This window comes from Passer montanus, unplaced genomic scaffold (genome assembly GCF_014805655.1).
Source record: "Passer montanus isolate IOZ18808 unplaced genomic scaffold, ASM1480565v1 scaffold39, whole genome shotgun sequence".
Classification (NCBI taxonomy): Eukaryota; Metazoa; Chordata; class Aves; order Passeriformes; family Passeridae; genus Passer; species Passer montanus.
This window is the reverse complement of record NW_024368707.1, coordinates 7,518,533-7,537,425: the sequence shown is the minus strand read 5'-3', so window position 1 is coordinate 7,537,425 and position 18,893 is coordinate 7,518,533. Positions and strand designations below refer to the sequence as shown.

The 18,893-nt window shown below is 47.8% G+C and overlaps 1 protein-coding gene across 2 annotated transcripts; it reads right to left on the bottom strand.

The window, feature by feature from the left end:
- Positions 1-7,541: 7,541 nt before the first annotated feature.
- CD4 (CD4 molecule) lies at positions 7,542-18,818 on the bottom strand. 2 transcript variants are annotated; one of them, XM_039717950.1, is made up of 10 exons: positions 18,561-18,817; positions 12,473-12,602; positions 11,551-11,730; positions 11,323-11,466; positions 10,824-11,096; positions 10,022-10,384; positions 9,655-9,897; positions 9,447-9,565; positions 9,141-9,208; positions 7,542-7,943 (listed from the first exon to the last, which is right to left on the bottom strand). In XM_039717950.1, the coding sequence occupies exons 2-10, from the start codon at positions 12,531-12,533 to the stop codon at positions 7,928-7,930; spliced, it is 1,467 nt and encodes a 488-aa protein (XP_039573884.1). In that variant the 5' UTR covers positions 12,534-12,602; positions 18,561-18,817; the 3' UTR covers positions 7,542-7,927. The 2 variants fall into 2 exon arrangements, with proteins under 2 accessions (XP_039573884.1, XP_039573885.1); XM_039717951.1 differs by lacking the exon at positions 10,824-11,096 and having other exon boundaries at positions 18,561-18,818.
- Positions 18,819-18,893: the final 75 nt, after the last annotated feature.

Sequence of the window (18,893 nt, the reverse complement as noted above, 5' to 3'; positions counted from 1 at the left end):
GCACCGGCCCCCGCCCCGGCACCGGCCCCTCCGCTGCTCCCGACGGGCCGCGGCGACGGGGCGGGCTGCGCCACGCCGTGCTCCCGGAGCCCCGCTCGGACACGGCCCGGGCACGGGCGCTGCCCGTCGTGTGCAGCCCTCCTGCCCCACGGGCCGACTCGGCCCCCCGAGATGTGGGGGAGATGGGTGCGAAGTGAGGGGAAAGGCAAAGAGCTGGTGCTGCAAAGGGCGCTTGGAGGGCGAGTGACCAGAGCATCGGATGCCCAGGGTGCCTCGGTTTGCACAGCTGCTGTGGTGGCCTCTTCTATCCCCAGCCAACAGCGTGGTCCTACAGGCAGGGGAAAGGGAGAAGACAGGACAGGAGATAGAGTGGGAGTAGCGCTCAGAGCAATGGTTTGGTCATGTCAGAGGGGTAAAGCTCCCCGTCCAGCTGCGTCATCTCAGGCAGGACAATCCTGGCTAGAAAGTCTTCACAAGACAAAAGACATCTCACTTTCCTGTTACCCGTCTTGCTACTGGAGTGAAGGCACCAATACCTTCCTTGTCTTCATTCATTTTAGGGCCTGTGATCTGCCAATATCTCTGTCCTCCTTTCCTCCATCAGAACTGGGATAGGAATCTGTGTTGGTGGACAGTTAGTGTGCAGCTGCATTAGCACCTCAGTTTGGATCAGGAGAACATGAACAATTTAGGTGAAAGGACCTGCAAGATGTGCAGCAGATGTACTCTGACCACTATGAGAATTCAGCTTTGCTTTGGGCTAGGGCTAGTCTGGAGTAAGTCCCCAGACATTTATAGTGTGGCCAACAAGTCTTCATCATCAGCTGCTTCCCTCTACAGATCTGCTCCTGCCTCACCACCCTGTTTGTTAAAGAGGACCTACGGACCCAGGATTTATCATCCTGCTGACAGGGCAGATTTCATTTATCATTCTCAATATTGGCTGAAGTGACCCCAAATGTCTTAGATAGCAAGGAATGTCATCTAAGATTTGTAGGATCAGTAGAGGGAGAGGCTCCTGAGGAAGAAAGCTGAAGGTAGTGCTGGTTCTTGAGCCCAGGGGCAGCAGCAAAGGCAGTTCCAGGTAAAAAAGAGATTTGCATTGCAGTAGCTGTTGTGAGTAGGGTCTCTTTAGGAGACAGTGAGCAGAATGAGGAACCACTAGAATAGATCCAGCTTGGTATCAGGTAGGTGGTAAGAGATATTTTTGGGGAAGACAGGTGGTGACAATGCTGCCATGATATGGCTTTTCTTTGGCGTGGGGAACTCCCACAGAGGAACAGTCTTGAGGTGGTTCAGCTCAGTCGCCAGTCCAGCGACAGCAGGAGCCAACGAAGTGAGAAAGGACAGTAGTGGCCCCCCATGTCACTTTTCAACCTGTATCATTTGTGGGAGGTTTATGCCTTGAAGTGAGAAGGTCTTTATCCACAAATGTAAACATTTGTGCAGCTTCAGTTGTGTCATTTGGATGAATTGCTTAATGTGATAGCTTCCACATCACCGTCCTCCTCTGATTCAGGAGCTGAGTCTCCTTAGCATGAATTGTTAGCCTGCTTGTGTGGGTGAATACATCCTCGTGTTCTCTCAGGGAAACAGCAAAGCAAGCTTCCAGCACTTTCTGTACTGTCTGCCTGCCTCCTCTCCACACAGGAAGGGACAACCTGCAGCCCAGCATCTCTTCATGGCTTAGGCTACCTGACAGAAATTGGTGAGCAGAGCTGGATGGTAAGAGTCCTCCAGTCTCAAGGAAGCTTCTTGTGTTTGCAAGTTAGTCTGGGTTATTACTTTGAATGAAAGCAAAAAAATTGAAGATTTACTGTGAAGCAGAACAAACTCTGTCAGAAGAAGAGCTCTTACCTTAGGGCTGTCACACTCCCAAGCAGATGCTTGTCCATCCATCTCCTCTCATCTAAATGTGTTTTAAAGATTTCCAGACATCTGGTTTCACTGGTTTTTGTAAGAGGGGTGTTGCAGGTGTGTATATGCTGCATATTGACCATGCACATGCAAAGGAGCACCAATACTCAGCTCTGGAAATCCTGAAGCCTCACAGTGCAGGATTCCCTGTGTATCTAGGAAGTCCAGGCTAGAAGACTCATCTCTTCGGAGGACTGACACAGCTGGGAGCATTTTTTAATTCCTACAGGGTAAGGCTGTACTCTGACCAGCAACCTGCTGTCTAAAGTCTCAGCTCACTAAAATAGTCTAAAGCATCCAGGCCTGAAGAAACAATGTCGTGGCATTAAATGGTTTCTGGAAAAGTTCACTGCATAAAGATCAGTTATTTCTGGACAGCAGCTCTGCAGGTCCAGGGAAATGCACTTCCCAGAGGTACCTTGGATCCTTAAAGGAACAGAGCTCATTAACCAAGGAACAAACAGCAGAATCCTAAGAGCAGAAGCATTTACACGACAGCCAAATGTGCTTCACAGGGTTTTGATGGTTTGCAGCTCTTACTCAGGACTTTGATAGGGACCATGGGAGGTTTCATATGTTTCTCACAGATCATGGATGCAATTAAATCCACCCTCAGAGCCCCAACACGACTTACACAGCCTCCTGTGAGGCTACATTGGTGTGCTTGCAAGCAGGTTTCCTGGCATCCTTCCTGGCTCTCTGGCAGGGTGTGGTTAATGGCTAACAAGAATCCAGCCAAGCATCTCCCTCCAATGACAGCGACTGCAATGTAGATTTGTCATATCCAAACCTTAGGTTCTATTTCTAGCACCTTAGAGGAAGATTTAGTGAGATTTCTCGGATATATCGTCTGCAAAATGGGCAATAGATAATAGCTCTCATCAGGGGACAGATGACTAGTGCTGGTTATGAGCTTCACAGAAATACTTAGGGTTCACAATGTATAAACTAGGATTTGGACTCGGGGATGCCTATTTACCACTGAATGGTTTTGCTTACACCGCTGGGCACCCTCAGAATATTTTTTTTTCCTCTGCCATGTACATAAATATTTGTATATGATATTTACCATAAGAAAAGGAATTGCCAGAGTAGCCTTGTCAAATATATGATGTTGTGATGCTGCATGCTATTTTGCAGAGGTCTGTATGTCCTTCTTCTTCCTCCCATCCCCCTTCCCATCCAGTGTAATGCTTTGTGTATTCTTCTCTTCTGCGTGTTAGGGACCCCTTTTTCATCCCTCTTGCTCTTGTGGCACCACTGATATCCCAGCTCAGTGAATTCCAGTCTGTAAAAGATGTAAAACTGTCATTTCAGAATTTAATTATGCTGCTTTCCAAAATTACCGAACACTTACTTGTTTGTTCTCATACACAGAAAAGATAATTAGGAGCTCTTGAATCATTACTCTGGGAACCCACAATATCTGGAAGGAGCTAAAATTACTTCTTTGCTTTAAATTTGTAGCACTGAATTACAATTTTCATTTTACCTCTAGCTTCTCTAGGTATGTTTGAGGTTTCCCAAGGCCAGAACAATCATTTAATTCAAATATAGCCTGGGCTTTCAGGAGCACTGCTGACATGCTGGATGCAGCTGGCTCCTGCCAGGGAAGCTCTCTGGCTCCCCTGGTTGTTTCAGGTGGCATGCTGGCCTCTCAGGAGCCACGGTCCTCACACAGCCAGCATCCCTGTTACTGCTGTCCGTGTCCAGAGCCTCATCTCCACACAGCACACGGACAAGCTCAGAGGAGGGACTTCCCAGCACTGGAGCCTGAAACAGGCACCTTGACAAGAGCCAGCTGGTGCTGAAGCATTGAGGAGCTGGGGTTTCTCCTTTCTTCCTTTTTGATGCCTTGCCAGTGAGGCAATTTCTGCCACCACCTCTTATTCTGCTGTTCTGTCATTCTCCAAATCTGGAAGTACCTCTAAGACTTGGCCAAGCTGGCTGAAAAATAAACTGAAGGAGAGCCAAGGGCTTCTTCAGGGGGGATGCCAAGGAAGGATGCTGGCATGCATGAGGCAAAGGCTGGGTTTGGATGTGTTGCTCAGAGGTGAGCACACTTACAGACCCTGGGCTTCCTCCTAGGAAACACACACGTGGGAATACTCTCAGAAAAGAACCAGACCACAGCCGAACATCTTGGAAGAGTCTGGTACTCCAGCTTTGCCCTCACCTTTGAGAAGGGTGGATGGGAGCTGCTCTTTCTGCAGCTGCGTTAGGCTAATGAGCCATTCAAATGGACACTGAATACTGCCCTTCCTCTCCCATCCCCCCCTTCCCATCCCCAAGATAAAAAGGAATTAGAAGAGGCTGAAGTGCACAGCTTTTTCCCTTCTAGACCTTGGGAACATGGAAAGAAACACACGGGGTCATTTGGCTCTGAAGGCTGAGGGATGCGAGTGCTTTGCTGCAGAGCCTGCGGGGAGCATGAGTCACATGGATCGCCTCGGCAGATCCGGGCTGACAGCATCCACCAAATCACCGCCTCACGTTGCACTCAGAGGGCAGCAGAAATAAACTGGGAAGCAGGAGGGGCTTGGGGAGCTAGCGCTGTGGGACGGGGTTATTTCAGCCCCTGTGTTTCTAGCTCAGCAGAACTGGACAGGGCAGTATATCCTCAGCTGTGTCCAACCTCCTCCCTCCACTGGAGCAAGGAGGTCTGTGGATCCTGACTGAGGACCATGTGCTGGAGCTGGTGCAAAGGACTGAAGCATGTCCCTTCTGCAGCCCAGAAACATGGGGAACTGTAGTACCAGGAAGACTGATGTAGTAGGAAAAATCAGCACTTCGCATATTTTTCCAAACCCATGCTTTCTGTGGTATTTCCACTACACAGAGCTCTTGCTGACATTGTCATTTTGTAAGTATTGCCATGTATGCCATCATCTCAGGGCTACTCTGATGAGCTGTCACCACATGATAAAATAAGTCTGTCATTGTGTTTGCTGCTTTGCAGGGTTGTTTACTGCTGTGGTTTGTGTCATGCAGAGGCATTACTTCCATTGCATAGTGTAGATACACCTTTGTCACACCCAGCAAAGGGAGAAGTCCTCAACACTTCCTGAGAAGGAGAACCAGGATACATGGAAGACAGCCTCTAAAGGCCTGGCTTGAGCAAGATGTAGCTGCACTCCATTCCAGCTAGAGACTCATCTACTTTGACATGTTTTGTGCGAGCTTGTTCTTATCTGGTTTGAATCTCTACCTCTGTGCTACCTTGAAGCCCACACTAAAGATTTCAGTATTGCGCTCAGATGGAGAGCGAAGTCCCACCAGGACTCACTCTGTGAATGACTTTTCTCTCAATCAGGGCAGTCCGTGCATCTAGGGAACAAAGGAGGAAAATGAAAAGACACAGACAGGAGAGCTGCCAAAAAAGAGATTTATAAGATTAGAGCCTACAGTGGTTTGTGCTTGCAGGTGAGATTCAAATAGAGTAGGGCAGGGTCACAACTTTAGAGATCAGGAGAGCCGCTGAGGAACTGTGCAGTGTTGAGGAAGGCTGTCATTTCTGTTACACTCACGCAGATGGGAGAACTGGAAGCTGTGCATCTGTGGATGCAGCTGTGTGCTTACAGACATCCCATGGCACCACCACATCTGCTGCCACGCTAACCAGGCCGCCTGGGAGCAGACAGAGGGACCTTCTGCATCCATGTGAGCCTCAGTGCTCCTTGCAGGTGGGTCCCAGCTGTGCATGGGGACATTTGGTCACTTGTGAGGACTTAGCGTGCCTCCTCCAGCCTGTGCAAGAGAGGAGAGTGGCGTCCTGGCTTTGACAGCTGTCAGGCAGCTCAGGCACCTCCGTGTTCTCCGAGCCACTGCTGCTGGCATTGTCTGCTACCCATGCATTTTATCCTGGACAGGCCAGGTTTGATGGACCCTGTGCTGAGAAGAAATTAACTCTACGCTGGCTGAAACTGGGACACAAGGTTTTTAATAAGCCCTATTAGCTTAATCTTTTATTGTCAGGCTGATTCTCTTGCTGAAAAAGTCAAGGCTGGTGTTTTTTGGTAAAGAGGTGGTTTTTCAGCTGTCAGAACCTCAGTTGAGCATCTGAACTGCTGAAGATGGCTGCAGTGCTAAAGGAGCTCCCAACAGATGTTCACCCAGCCTGATTTTTTTGTCCCATCCAGGTATATCAGGTGGTACAGGATGACCCCTGTGCTCCAAATACCCGTGTGAGTTTGGGTACTCAAGCAGTCATTTAAGGTGAAGAGTCTGGACTGCAGAAACGGGGGTAGTTTTTTGTTGAGGGGATTGTGTCAGACAGTTTGGCATGGCCATTACAGAGACCACCACTGACTTTGCCCTCATTTTCCCACATACAGCTCCTAAAATGGACCTGTCCTTAAACCATGATCATGCCTTGTTTAGCAGATTGATGTGCCACAACTGGCTCCCAAGGCATGCTGGCAGTTCAGGGACAGGACAGGAGCAGGAGGAGCAACTGCACGCACCATGATACGCAGGATTTTGCAAAATTAGTGCAGTTGTGTGCATGCAAGCACGAGCTATGGAAGGAAAGTGATGTTAGTGTGGGCCTTTGTCACTCCTGTTTGAGTGAGGATGGCGGTGGAGGAGCAGACCTGACACCAGTGGGGCCCACACCTGCTGCACAGCTGCCTGGGCTGTGTCCCCCCTCCAGGGCTTGTGGGCTGGAGGGTTTCCCGGGCTCACAGGTGCTGCCTGGGCCGTTGTTGCTGCCTGTGTGCTGTCTGCCAGTAACAGCGTGGGGCTGGCAGAAAACCCCTCCTCCAGCAGCAGGGTCTTCACCACAGGGAGCCCTTCCACAGCCCAGTGCCCCTCTGTGCCTGTCCCCAGCAAGGCCAGCACAGACAAACAAGCCAGGACTGCAGCCAGTGACAGCTGCGGGACCTCAAGGCCTTTTTGACCTGCCACTAGCAGACAGACAGTGGAGTAACTTCTATAAACACCAGACTTCTGTGTACATATTTTAACAGCATTTTTCTTTCAGGACATTCTGTCGTCTCTGCAACATGCTTTTAGTTCCATCTGAAATTTCCTGGGCTTTTCACTCCCTCTTCTCATCTCCTTGAGCCAAAAAAAAGGGGGTCATTCAGTGAGAAATAATTTCAGTGGCTTTCTCAGAAGCATCTGCTTTTGGCACTCTGTGGGACCGGGCAGTTCAAGGCTGGTTTGTTCCCCTAGGATATTACTTTCTCATCCCCTTCCCAAACTTACCTTCTAGGTAAGCACTGCTTCGGGCTCTGACTTCCAGGATCTATTGGTATCGTGGGCTACTCTCCTGATAAAACTAGTTCTGAATTATCCCACTGAATGTGCTGTTTTTACTTGTTTGTTAGCTTGTTATGGGAGAGGTGAAAGCTACTGGCTGAAGGATAGATATGGGGGATCAGATATGTAGGTCTAGGGGGAGATAGGGCACAGAGTGCCCAGGAAATGAGCATGGACAGAGAGGTTTCACAGAGAGCAAAGATCTGTTGCATTAAGGAAGGCTCATGGCAGCCAGGGAGGTTGGAGATAGTGAGAATCAGCATTCCACATCCTAGCAGGAAAGAGAGAAATGTGAATTTGAACCAGACAAGAGTGCTTCAGAAAAAAAATGTAGTCCAGCTTGCAAAAAATAACTCCCAACCCCAAAGTAATTTATTGTCACTCAGGCAGATAAAAGAAGCGCATAAAATTGGTTCCACAAGAAGGTCAAATTAAGTACATGAACAAAATACAAGCATATTATATATATGTGTGTGTATATATACATATATACACACATATCTTCTGTTCAGCATCTCTCATTATAGCACTGAGGATCAATCATAACCCCTCGGGGCTTCTTGTCTGGTCCCTTGGCTCCTAGCCAGACAACCTCCCTCCATGGCGTTAGATTGGGGAAATGATGAAGGAATAAAGAACTACATTAAAACAGGAGAATGGGAGATGGATTCACAGCGCACTGTGGGCTGCCAGGTGGTTAGGTACAGGCAGAGACTTCATCAGTCCTTGTGATGCCAGTGCTGCAGTATTACTTTTTCGGCCGGCTGCAAGAGAAAAGTACTACATGAGGTACCACCCCCCACTTTTTTTTGCATAGAGAATGACTGCCTGCCTCTGTAGCTGAGGATGCAAACAGTTACTTGAGCATTCACACGGCTGCAGTTTAGGTTTCAGTTACACCAAGCTGCTTACTTAGCAAAGAGAGTTAGGGAACAACAGTATCAGCACTTGTACTGCACAGATTTATCTAGATTTTGATGGATCTGTACAGAATTTGTCCTCTCTTTATGGGGATTATTTTTTAACCTTGACAAAATGTAGGTGAAAGCACGGTGAATTTTTTGACACAGGTTATGCTCTTCACCACATATACATCCCAGCTGTGATGCAGTATTTGCCAATAAACATCCTCACTGAATCCTTGGTGACAGTGAAAAAAAATTAGATGAAACTATCCCAATTTGCCAATGTCACTGGTGAAAATGAAGCAGAAGTCTGGTTCTCATTCATTGAACTTGTTCATGCAGCCATTTATACTTCTCTTCGTGCTCCACTTCCAGTGACAGAATGGCTGTCAGTGTTTCCAACAGCTGCTTCTAATGCCTGATACCATATAAGCTTAAAGACATGGAAAAGGGCAGGTTCTCTGCTGAGAAATCCTTGCTCCCATGAAAAGGGTCATGACATGATGGTGTATTTCACATTACCCAAGGCCTTTAGGACAGGGTACAAATCAGACTGGTCTGTGATTTTTTTCCTCCTCTTATGTCATTCCTGGGAAGTTATTGGCAATTTTCACCAAATGCTGTCCAGCAATGCTCTAGCAGAGCTGGAATTAAATTTTGGACATAATGGATTTTTAAAATTTGTGTTTCATCTTTGTGTTTGATTGTGTGCCTTCCACCTCCACAGCCTAGATATCCGGATCTCAGATCACTGTGGACCCTACCAAATGATTTTGGAACTCCTGCTTGGGTTTGGCTAGCATCTCTCAACACTAAGATAATTTGAGTGAAACAACTCTGCTCAAAATTTCCCAGCACAGTGCTACCATGGGTGTGGGATTTAGCATAGCTCATAATTCTTAAGCAGGATTTAACATGAGTAAGAGCTGAAAATGCTGAAATGCAGCTGTACTGTTTCACCAAAGAGGCTCAAGTTCAATTTCTCCCCGCTCAATCATCCAGCTCCTCTCTTGAAAACAGTCTTTGCCCATTTGGGGTGCCCTCATTGCCACTTACTGTTGACACTGACATGTCTTGTTTTCCCGCAAGTGTTGTCTTGCTTGTGCCATCCTTTTTGCCCGTTGCTGCCAGGAGAGAAGGGACAAAGAACAATTGGATATTTTTATGCTTCAAATGCTTTCCTCTGAAGTGGTAGTAAAGTGCTGTCTGACATCTGCAGACTGCCCATCTCAAAAACTTACCTTGAGTCTAAGGATTGACCCTTTGTCTGTGCTGCCCTGCACCCAGACAGGAAATCTGACTCCTCCTGTGATTTGGAGAGCCAGTAATCTCTGCACCTTTCACAGGGACCGTGGCACTCACCCTTCTCCGATGCCAGCTTGTACCACTGATGATGCACAGGCACCCAAGGGCAAACGCCAATAAACTGCCTCCAATGCTTGCTCCAATTATCACATAGTTCATCCAAACAGAAGCTTCCTCTGTGGGAGGATGCAAGTATTTAGACACAGAACAAATAGAATCTTATAGCTCTAGGGCTGGGGCAGGGATGTGATGCTAATTTCCATACCCACGTGGTAATGAAAGCTGATCTTTTTGTCACCGTCTTCTATGAGGTGGCAGCTCCACAGCCCTGCAGCGCTGATGTTCACCTCCAACTTTGCTTCACGCTGCTTTGAGTTCTTAATGTCCATCTTAGTGCCATTCACACGCTCCCAGCGCAAGGAGGCATCGGGAGCGAGCGGTCCAGCGACCTGGCAGGTCAAGATCATATTGGCCCCTCTGGAGAGTGGCCCAGCAGGGTTAGCTGAGACTGTAAAGGCAAAAAGAGCACATGTGAGTGAGGGGATGGGAAGGTGGGTCCATCCATGCCTTTGGGGCTTGCAGGTTTCTGCAGCTCCTCCTCTTCATGACCCACTTCTCATCCTTCCTCTCACCTTTCATCACCACCAGCTCTATCTTGCTCTGTGCATGTCTTCCTTGGTACTCCAGCTGGCACTGGTACTGGCCAGAATGGTTGAAATAGACTTTGGGGAGCTTCACTTCTATGGTACTTTCAGGTTTTCTCTCAGGTATCTCAAACAGCAAGTTGTTGCTTTTTTTAGTCTCGTGCAGCTGTCCTTGTGCTGTGATGTTGAAATCAAGCAGCTCATGAGATTTTGTACTTTCCTGTTGTTTCCAGTTCAGCTTTCCTGTGAAACCTTCTTTCCACTTTATCTTCTGGGAGTTCAGATGCCATGACAAGATGACAGTACTATCAACAGTTGCATACTTTCTTTCCAAATCTGGATTCTCAAAACCTGAATTTAGAAGGGACAAGGAATACAGAGGCAGGAAAAGCCATGGTTACGCTTCCCCATGTCTGCCCTTGATCCAGAGTGAGGCACGCTGCATTCAGTTTAAAAAGGACTTGGAGAAAAGCCATGACATCCTCCAGGAAGGTTAAACCAAGAGAGAATAAGACAGCAGAAAGATCCAAAGCTCCCAAGCACTGCAGAGCTGAGAAGAACAGACCCAAGGAAATGACAATCTTTTCCTCACCAAGCCTGGAGAGAAAAATGAGTGCAAGAGTTGAACAGAGCTCAGGCAGCAGAACAGTCACCAAGCTGCATTGTCAGAAGCCCTGGGAAGTCATCCCAACCAGTGCTTGGGATGTGGAGATTAAAAGTTAAACTCATGAGCTGAAGGGAACACTGGTTCCCAAGTCTGTGTGTGAGCTCCATTTTTGTTGTCACATACCTAATACCTTCACAGCAAAGGAGATGTTCCGATTAATCAATGGAGAGTCTGAATGGATCTGACACACCCAGGTCCCACTGTCCATAGTCTCCAGTTTCTTTAAATTTATTATGTAGTTTTGGCGGCCCTCGTTTTGTATTTCTGGTGTTACTCTGTTATTGTTACTGTCAAACAATGTGATGCTGAGATCAGGTAGAGAACTGGGTGAACTTTGATTTAAAATCAGCTTAGGGACTTCATTTTGCAGAAAATGCCCATCCGAAGGGATCATGACTGTAAAAAGAGAAAAGCACAGCCAGTAAGTCAGCTCCTCTTCCTGCGAGAGAGAGACAAGTGTTACAGCAAGGAGAACATAGAGACATGTGCTCTGGAGATGGAGGAGAAATGAACTGTGACAGAAGAAATGCAGCTGGATAAAGAATGCCAGCAGAGATGTCTCCCCAAGCTCTATGGTCCCCTCCCTCCCCTCCTGATGACTGAAAGGCCTCCACTCACTCACAATTAAAGATGTGCAGTGAGGTGTGGACTTTGTGAGTGCCATATTCACAGGTGTAGATGCCGGTGTCGGAGAGCTTCAAATTCCACACGGACAGTTGTTTATACTGCATCTTGATGTCAGCTCGGCCAGTAATGAAAGTTGGCTCTTTTGAGAAAACAGGCTTGGTTAGGAGGGAAGAGGTTTCTCAGCTGTGTGAAGGGAGAAGGGGTAATGAATTGGAAGCCTTACTTTTCCAATATCTGTTATTCTTTTCCATACGCCACAGAAGAGTATCAGAGTACTTCCAGCTCACAACTATGTCCCGAGGTAATTGTGAGTCAGGAAGTATGCCTGTGCAGTTCAGGGTCACCTCCCCTCCTGTAAGCCCAGTCTGGAGTTCATTTTGGCGAGCCATACTGGACATCAGGCCTGAAAGTCATTACCCACCCAAAAAAAGGCGTAAGTTCACTTTCTGAAGGGTGGCTCAGTAAACACTTCCCAGCCCTCAAAAAATAGTTTGATATTTCTCCTCCCTTTCCCAGACACTGAAATTATCCTCAATTTCTGAATTTGTCACTCCTTTACATCATCAATCAAGTAATCTATCAATCAAGCTCTTATTACCTGGTTATTCTCTTTCACATACATCCAGAAAAAAAGGAAAATACCTTTGGTAGTTATGGTGGAATGACCATCATTCATAATGTTGAAATGTCAACAATTTTACTGAAACAACCCTTTTCCACTGGATAAGACTTATTTATTCTACTGGTAGCAAATGAAGGACAGCATATGTCAGCCCTCCTTCCATTTGCAAGGGCAGATCTGTGATGAGACTCTGAAGATCACATCACAGATGTGGTTGCGCATCACAGATATGTTTTTGCCCAGACAGCTGGAGGCAATGTGGAGGGCATATTTTCCACTCAGCTTGGTGTGTATCCTGGTTCTCACAGGACCCCCACTCCTGCATCTCTGGGGGGCAGCTCCCCAAACCCTGGTTTTGGCTGGCAGGCTCAGCAGGCAGGCTGGGAACAACCCGAGTCCCAAAGCTAAACCGTGTAAGGAAACTTATACCACACATCAGAAAGAGCCTAGAAATACACCGAGTGTTATGGGGCTTGTGAAAGGGATGTGAGAACCATGAGGGTTTGCTGGGCCCAGGACTCACTCAGATGCAGAAGCAGGAAGGCAGCAGGCGTGCAGCTCAGGGCTGTGCCGCTTGACTCCATCGCTGGGAATGCTCCTCTCGTCTGCAGAGAGCAGGGCTGGAAATGTTGTCACTGCCAAGGGATCTTATCCTGGAAGACCCAAATGCTCCATTAATGATGTTTGATTTTTCAGAACTCAATGGATGGGACTTGTGTTCCCAGTCAGCTCCCACCATCCTTCAGCACAGGAAAATGGAAGCTTATTGGGAAAGTCACCAGAGCCCTTTGTTTCAGCAAAGAATCCATCTGCAGCATGCCCCTGGAGTTTGGTAATAAACATTTCATTTTACTCATCCCTAGGTTTCTGGCATTCATCAGGCAGCAGCTGTTTATACTGCCAAGAGTTCTGTGCTTTTTTACTTCTCTATGGTGGGTTATCATCACTCTTGCAGAGATTAAAGCTAAACACATACAGGGCTGCATTAGCAAGAGCACAGCCAGCTCTGCTGGAAGTAGAGCGAAGTAATTATTTCTCTCTATTTGGCACACCTGAGGTCTCATCTAGGATACAGGGTACAGTTTTGGGCCCCCAGTACAAGAAGGGTGCCAACAAACTGTACAGAGTTCAGTGGAGGGCTAGTGAGGTGGTGAGGAAGTTGGAGCACCTGACATACAGGGAGAGGCAGAAAACTGGGCTTGATGGGGAGAAGGGAGCCAAAGTGGGATCTAATTTCAGTTTCCCATTATCTAATGGATATTACCTAGAAGAATAAGCCACATTCTTCTCAGATGTGCACAGGGGAGGAGCAGGAGGCAGCAGCCATATGTTGAGCAGGGAAATGTTGACTAGATAGAAGGAAAACTTTCTTCCCACTGAAGGTGGTTCAGCAACAGAATAGATGCCAAGAGATGCCAGGCAATCTCCAGCATTGGAGACGCTCCGAAGTTGCCTTGTCAAGCCCTGAGCAACATGTTGTAGTTTTAGAGTCAACTCAGCTCTGAGTAGGAGAACTAACTGGAGACCTCCCAATGTCCCTTGCCATTTAAATATTTACGTGTAATTTTGTGATTCTACTATTATAGCCATCTGTTATTAATATTTTTCTTCAGGTTTGGGTTTGTTGTTTTTTTTTTAACTTATTACCTTAAAAGTCTCAACAACCAGCAAGTCTGATGTTGGAAAGACCTGCTTGAATTCTTAGGAATGAATGAAAATTAAATGTATGGGGAGAAGGCAGGAATGAGGTCCAAAAGAAGAAGTTGCATTAATGGTAGTAAAACCTTAAGTGGGAACTGGAAGCTAATGGTCATGTTAAGGTGAGTTATCAAATTCAATCCAGTTATGGGGAGAAGGCAGGAATGAGGTCCAAAAGAAGAAGTTGCATTAATGGTAGTAAAACCTTAAGTGGGAACTGGAAGCTAATGATCATGTTGAGTTATCAAATTCAATCCAGCTTCTGACTGCAGCAAAGACCAAGTGCTGGTAACAGCTGCAGCTGGGTGGGGTGACAAGGTGAAGGGGACCATGGCTGCTGGTGCAAGGACACTGCTGAGCTCTCCATCCCTAAACCAAGGCATATACCACAGAAGGGAAGCCAAGCAGCTTAAATGCTCTGGGGAGTGAGCAAGCCAGTGAGGTGACCTCACTTCTCTGAGAGCAGACAGTCCCCATGTCAGGCGTGTGACAGACTGAAGGCTGGAGTCTTAATGGGATTGAACTCCAAAGAAATGCATGAATAATTTTCTACAATATTTATATGTACGATGTGCAATATTATGTGTAATGTATTCTATTAGAGGATAATTTAATACTGAAATTAATTTAACGATCAGAGCATGTGAAGCTATCAAAGAGTAGATGAAAACATCAGCGCTACATTTAAATGGAGATCAGGTCAGCACAACATCTGACATCCAGACCGATGTACAGACATGCACAGATGAAAAATATGTGTGCAAGAACAAGACAGCAGCCATATGCACCATCAGAAGAGAAACAGGTGGCAAAGACACAGTCAGAGGAGACTTGTGGCTTGCCTCATGCAAAACAAAAAACCCACCCCAGGCCAGGAAATATTTGCATGATCTGTTTTCTGCGAAAATTGTAAAACAAAGGAGCAAGTCCAGATGATTGGAGATCACTCCTAACAAGATGCAGAGGCAGTGATGAAGCAGTTTGCTGGGTTAAGCTACAGAATAAAGAAAGGGGCACTAACAAGGCATCTGTATGCATCTCACTCCAAAGGAACATCGATAACTGAGAACTGGCACAGGGCCCTGAGTAAGATCCATTCCTGAGGTGACAGGAGAAACCTCATCCCTGCTGTGAAATCTCACATCACCTGTTCCTGTGGGATGAAAAAGTCAGCCCCCACTCTAAAGTAATATCTGTGAATTAGCAGCTCAGTGATGGGTTTCAAATTTTTTAAGTCATTAAACTTTATATAAAACCTGAAGGTAATGGAACAAGTAAAAATTAATGAAATCGCTGAGTCACACCTCATAATTTTGTTTTGACTGGGAATCTCTTTTCTCCTGTCATATGGCTTCAGTTGTTCTTTGCCTTCTTTCTTCCTGGTTATTGAGCAAAACCACACAACCAAAGCCCTGTGGGACTGGTGAACTGCTGACCTTGTGCATCTTGGTAGATGCAGGTTGATGCATCTTTGTTCTTCTGTTTCTTCTCTTGGTTTCACATCTTCTGCATTCCCACTTTGTTCACACTAATCTTTGTATTTCTGTGGCAGATCTCCACAGTGCGATGTTACCACCTACATGTTACAAATCAGTGGGGAAAAATGGGTTGCCTTCAGCTAGGATTTCTTTTGCACACTTTCCCTCTTCCCCTGTTCATTTCTACTTCTCATGCACGCCACTTCCTATTCCCCCCTGCCTTGCTGCCTCCTTCTGCATCCCTCCAGGCCAGATCGCAGGCGAGGCTGCTCCGGAGTGTGCGGATCTGAGCGAGCGAGGCTCCGCTGCGCTACCCGAGCAAGCTGCTCTCATTAGCGGATGCTTGAAGCAGACCCACAGCCTCCTTACAGGCAGCCCAGCTGCATCTTACGGTGGTACTCATAAATTAAGCGGTGTCACAGAATGTCCCCAGGCACTGGAACATACTCATCAGTCCTGTTCAATTGCTAGTACATTTCCTGACACATTTTTGGCCGGGGACAGCTCTCGCTCTCCCGAGCAACTCTTGGGATGAATTTAGGTGTTAGCATGGGCCAGGGACCTCTCCCATTAGGTGGCTGGCATGTGGCCAGTTCATTTTGGAGGTTAAGTGAGTTTAATAGCCCAGACCATCTCATGCCAGCTGGCCTCTGTGCCAGAAAGAGTCCAGGCATACTTGATTTATTAGCACATCTAGCAACGGAGGAGCAGGGCTCCCTCCCAAGTGAACATTGATTTCCTTTTCATTTTAACTTCCCCCTCTTATTAAACTGGTTTAATTTCCTTCTTGACTTATTTTAATGATCCTTGCCTCTCTGAGGGATAGGAAAAGGAGAGCTGAGGTAGTGAGTGGGCTTGCTTCAGAGAATGATGCCTGCAGGACCAAGTCATGCCTGGAGAACATCTGCTTGGGAGCAGGGCTGGCAGCCCCTCGGTTCCTCCAGTACCAAACCCCAGTGGGTGATGGCTACAGAGACCTCTCCACAGGCTGGCACTGGCATAACACAGGAGGAAACTTAAATTTAAAAAACCCCAATAAATAAAAACTCGGCAGCCGCTCCTGATGCAGAGCAGGCCGTGTCCTTCTCTCGGTGCGTCCCTGCGCCTCTTCCTTGCAGCGCGGTTTTGGTTTCTCTTCTCGCTCTTGTTTGTGGCTGTGCTTTTGATCTGGCAGCAGCTCGTTCTGTCAGGGTGGGGGGGCCCCAGCCCTCCCTCCCCTCCTCAGCTTCCGCTGCTGTGGCATTTCCCCTGTGCTGCCTGCCGGGCCAGGGCTCGGGGTGCAGCTGCGTCCTGCCCTGCTCGGAGTTAGGCTCAGCTGTGGGGCTCTGGGCTGAAGGGGTTCACCTCTCTTCTTCTCTCAGTTTAAAAATCTGAAACAAAGCTGACTTGGCTCTTTTACCAAATAGTGGTTTCTTTGAATTTACTCCTTAACGTTAAAGCAAATGTCAGGTGAGCAGCGCGCAGGGTAAGAGACGAAGTGCAATGAAGATGGCCAGTAGAGAGCAAAATTATGACAGCAGTGAAGGTCATTTCATGGTCCCTGCTGTCCCCCTGGACTGTTTGACCCTCCCTCATTTCCTCCTGAGCATCTCTGCTCATCCAAGAGCAGATGCCCTCCTCCTGTTGGAACCCCTGGGAGAGGGAGGCGCTGGAGCAGGATCCATGGGGTCACACAGGTGAAAGCAGCTGATCCTCCCCAGGAGAGGTCCCACCATCAGGACAAGGAGGGTGGTGGTGTCACTGTGTCAGCACCAGCTGAGCTCCCCTCAGCCATGAAGTACCCCCATGCCCAGTCACATGCCTGGAAACACGTGGAGGCCACAAGAAGTGGCTCCATCTCCACAGCCCAGGCTGCTCCCTTCTGGCTGGAGGGGAAGCCAAGACCTGCCTAAAACCCCCAGAGGCTGTGACTAATCAAGGCACTGTGATGCACTCTGAAATCAGCTCCTTCATCAGCCTCCCGAGCCCTGTGTGTGCTTGGGAGGACATTTGGGTCTCATCCCTCCCCAGTCTTCCTCTGGTGAATACAGGGTCCCCACGTGAGGCTGTGGCAGGTCAGGTGGGCACCGTCCCTGGGTGCTCAAGAACCTCTAGTGGGGATGAGGTGGATGCTCACCTTGGATGAGCAGAGCCCTGCTGTGCTGCAGGCAGACATGTTTGTGTGACACTGTGGGGGACAAAGGACGAGTCAGGGAGACCTCATGACAGCCTTTCAGCACTTCAAGGGATCTTGTAAAAAAGACGAGGAACGACGTTTTAGATGGTCAGATAGTGATAAGAGAAGGAGGAATGGTTTTAAACTGAAAGAGGGTTGGTTTAGATCGAATGTTAGGAGGAAATCTTTTACTCAGAGACTGATGAGGCACTGGAACAGGTTGCCCAGAGAAACTGTGGCTGCTCTATCCCTGGAAGTGTTCAAGGCCAGGCTGGAAAGGACTTTGAGTGATCTGGTCCAGTGGAAGGTGTCCCTGCCTGCACCAGGGGTGTTGGAATGAGATGTTTTCTAAAGGTCCCTCCCAACCCAAGCCATTCTGTGATCCTACTACTCTAACCTGCACCAGGGATGTTGAGTTCATAGTGGAGAACACTGAGCATTAATCTGAACTCAACCCTCATGTGGAGGAATATCTGGAGGTGGCTGATGGAGGCTGAGGAGGATACGCCACCTGAAAGTTGAAAAATTCAACCAGAAATGAAACTCCTGCTTTCAACAGCACAGCAGCCCATGTGAGGGGAAAGCAAATCCCTTTTCTGTTGTCCTGAAATTGCAAGGATCCCTCTTTTTCCAAGAAATCCTGCTCACTCAGCCCTGAGCTAATGGATCAGGCTGCATTGGCAGCTAGTGTCAGGCAGTGAGCCAGTCAGCCTGGATTAGCAGAACAGACCCCTCCAGTCTCAGCACGTACAGATGTAAGTAGGCATCCTTACTTAGCTAGAGACTGGCATCTTCTTATTTTTTGCAGGCTTTTTTTAGAATAAAGTTCCCCTTCCTGCAGGGTACGTGGAGAAGGTGATAGCAAGTGGCAGCTGGTAGAGGGCTGCTTCCCAATGCGTTTGCAGCCCTTGGGGATATGCAGTCACCAGTGACAGGCCCTCACATAGGACATATTTCCCTATATATGGGTTTGAAAGATCCATGAGATCCCCAGCCTCTGAGGCAAGTTGAGCTTTTCATAACTCCCTTTTTTCATGCCTCTTTCAGAGAAAATTCCAGGGAGACAAACAGTTTTTAGTTAAAATTAAAAGGCCTTGGAGAATTGCACAGCCAGAAGTATTGTCAAGTCCAAGGTTTAAGATGGTTTTACAACAGACCTTTAAGCGAGGCAAAACCAACCCATCCGTGCCGAAACAGCAACTTGAGCAGAGTAATAAAGTTCATAGCATTAAAAAACCCGAAAACAGGCTGGCTCTTACCAAAAGAAAGAGTTTCCTTACCTCTTTTCTCTCAGCCTCTGTGTTTCTGTCTCCTTGTGTTTGTCACCTGCTGTAATTGATCTCACCCAACTACAGCTGAAACAAAAGAGGAGCGAAGTTGATGTTCAGCGAGCAGATGTAGGCTTGGCCCTGATGTCTCCTCCTCTCCAGCCGGAGCGACAGCGAGGTCTTGCTTCCCCTCCAGGTTCTGCTGACATCCACCGACTTCTCTAGGCAGATGGTGATTTTCCAAAGGCACGTGATTTCCAGTCTGGGTGTGAACAGAAATGGGCCGGAGCGGAAGGCGACGTTTGCCGCGGTGGGGAGAATGAGTGTGCGGAACAGAAAGAGCCT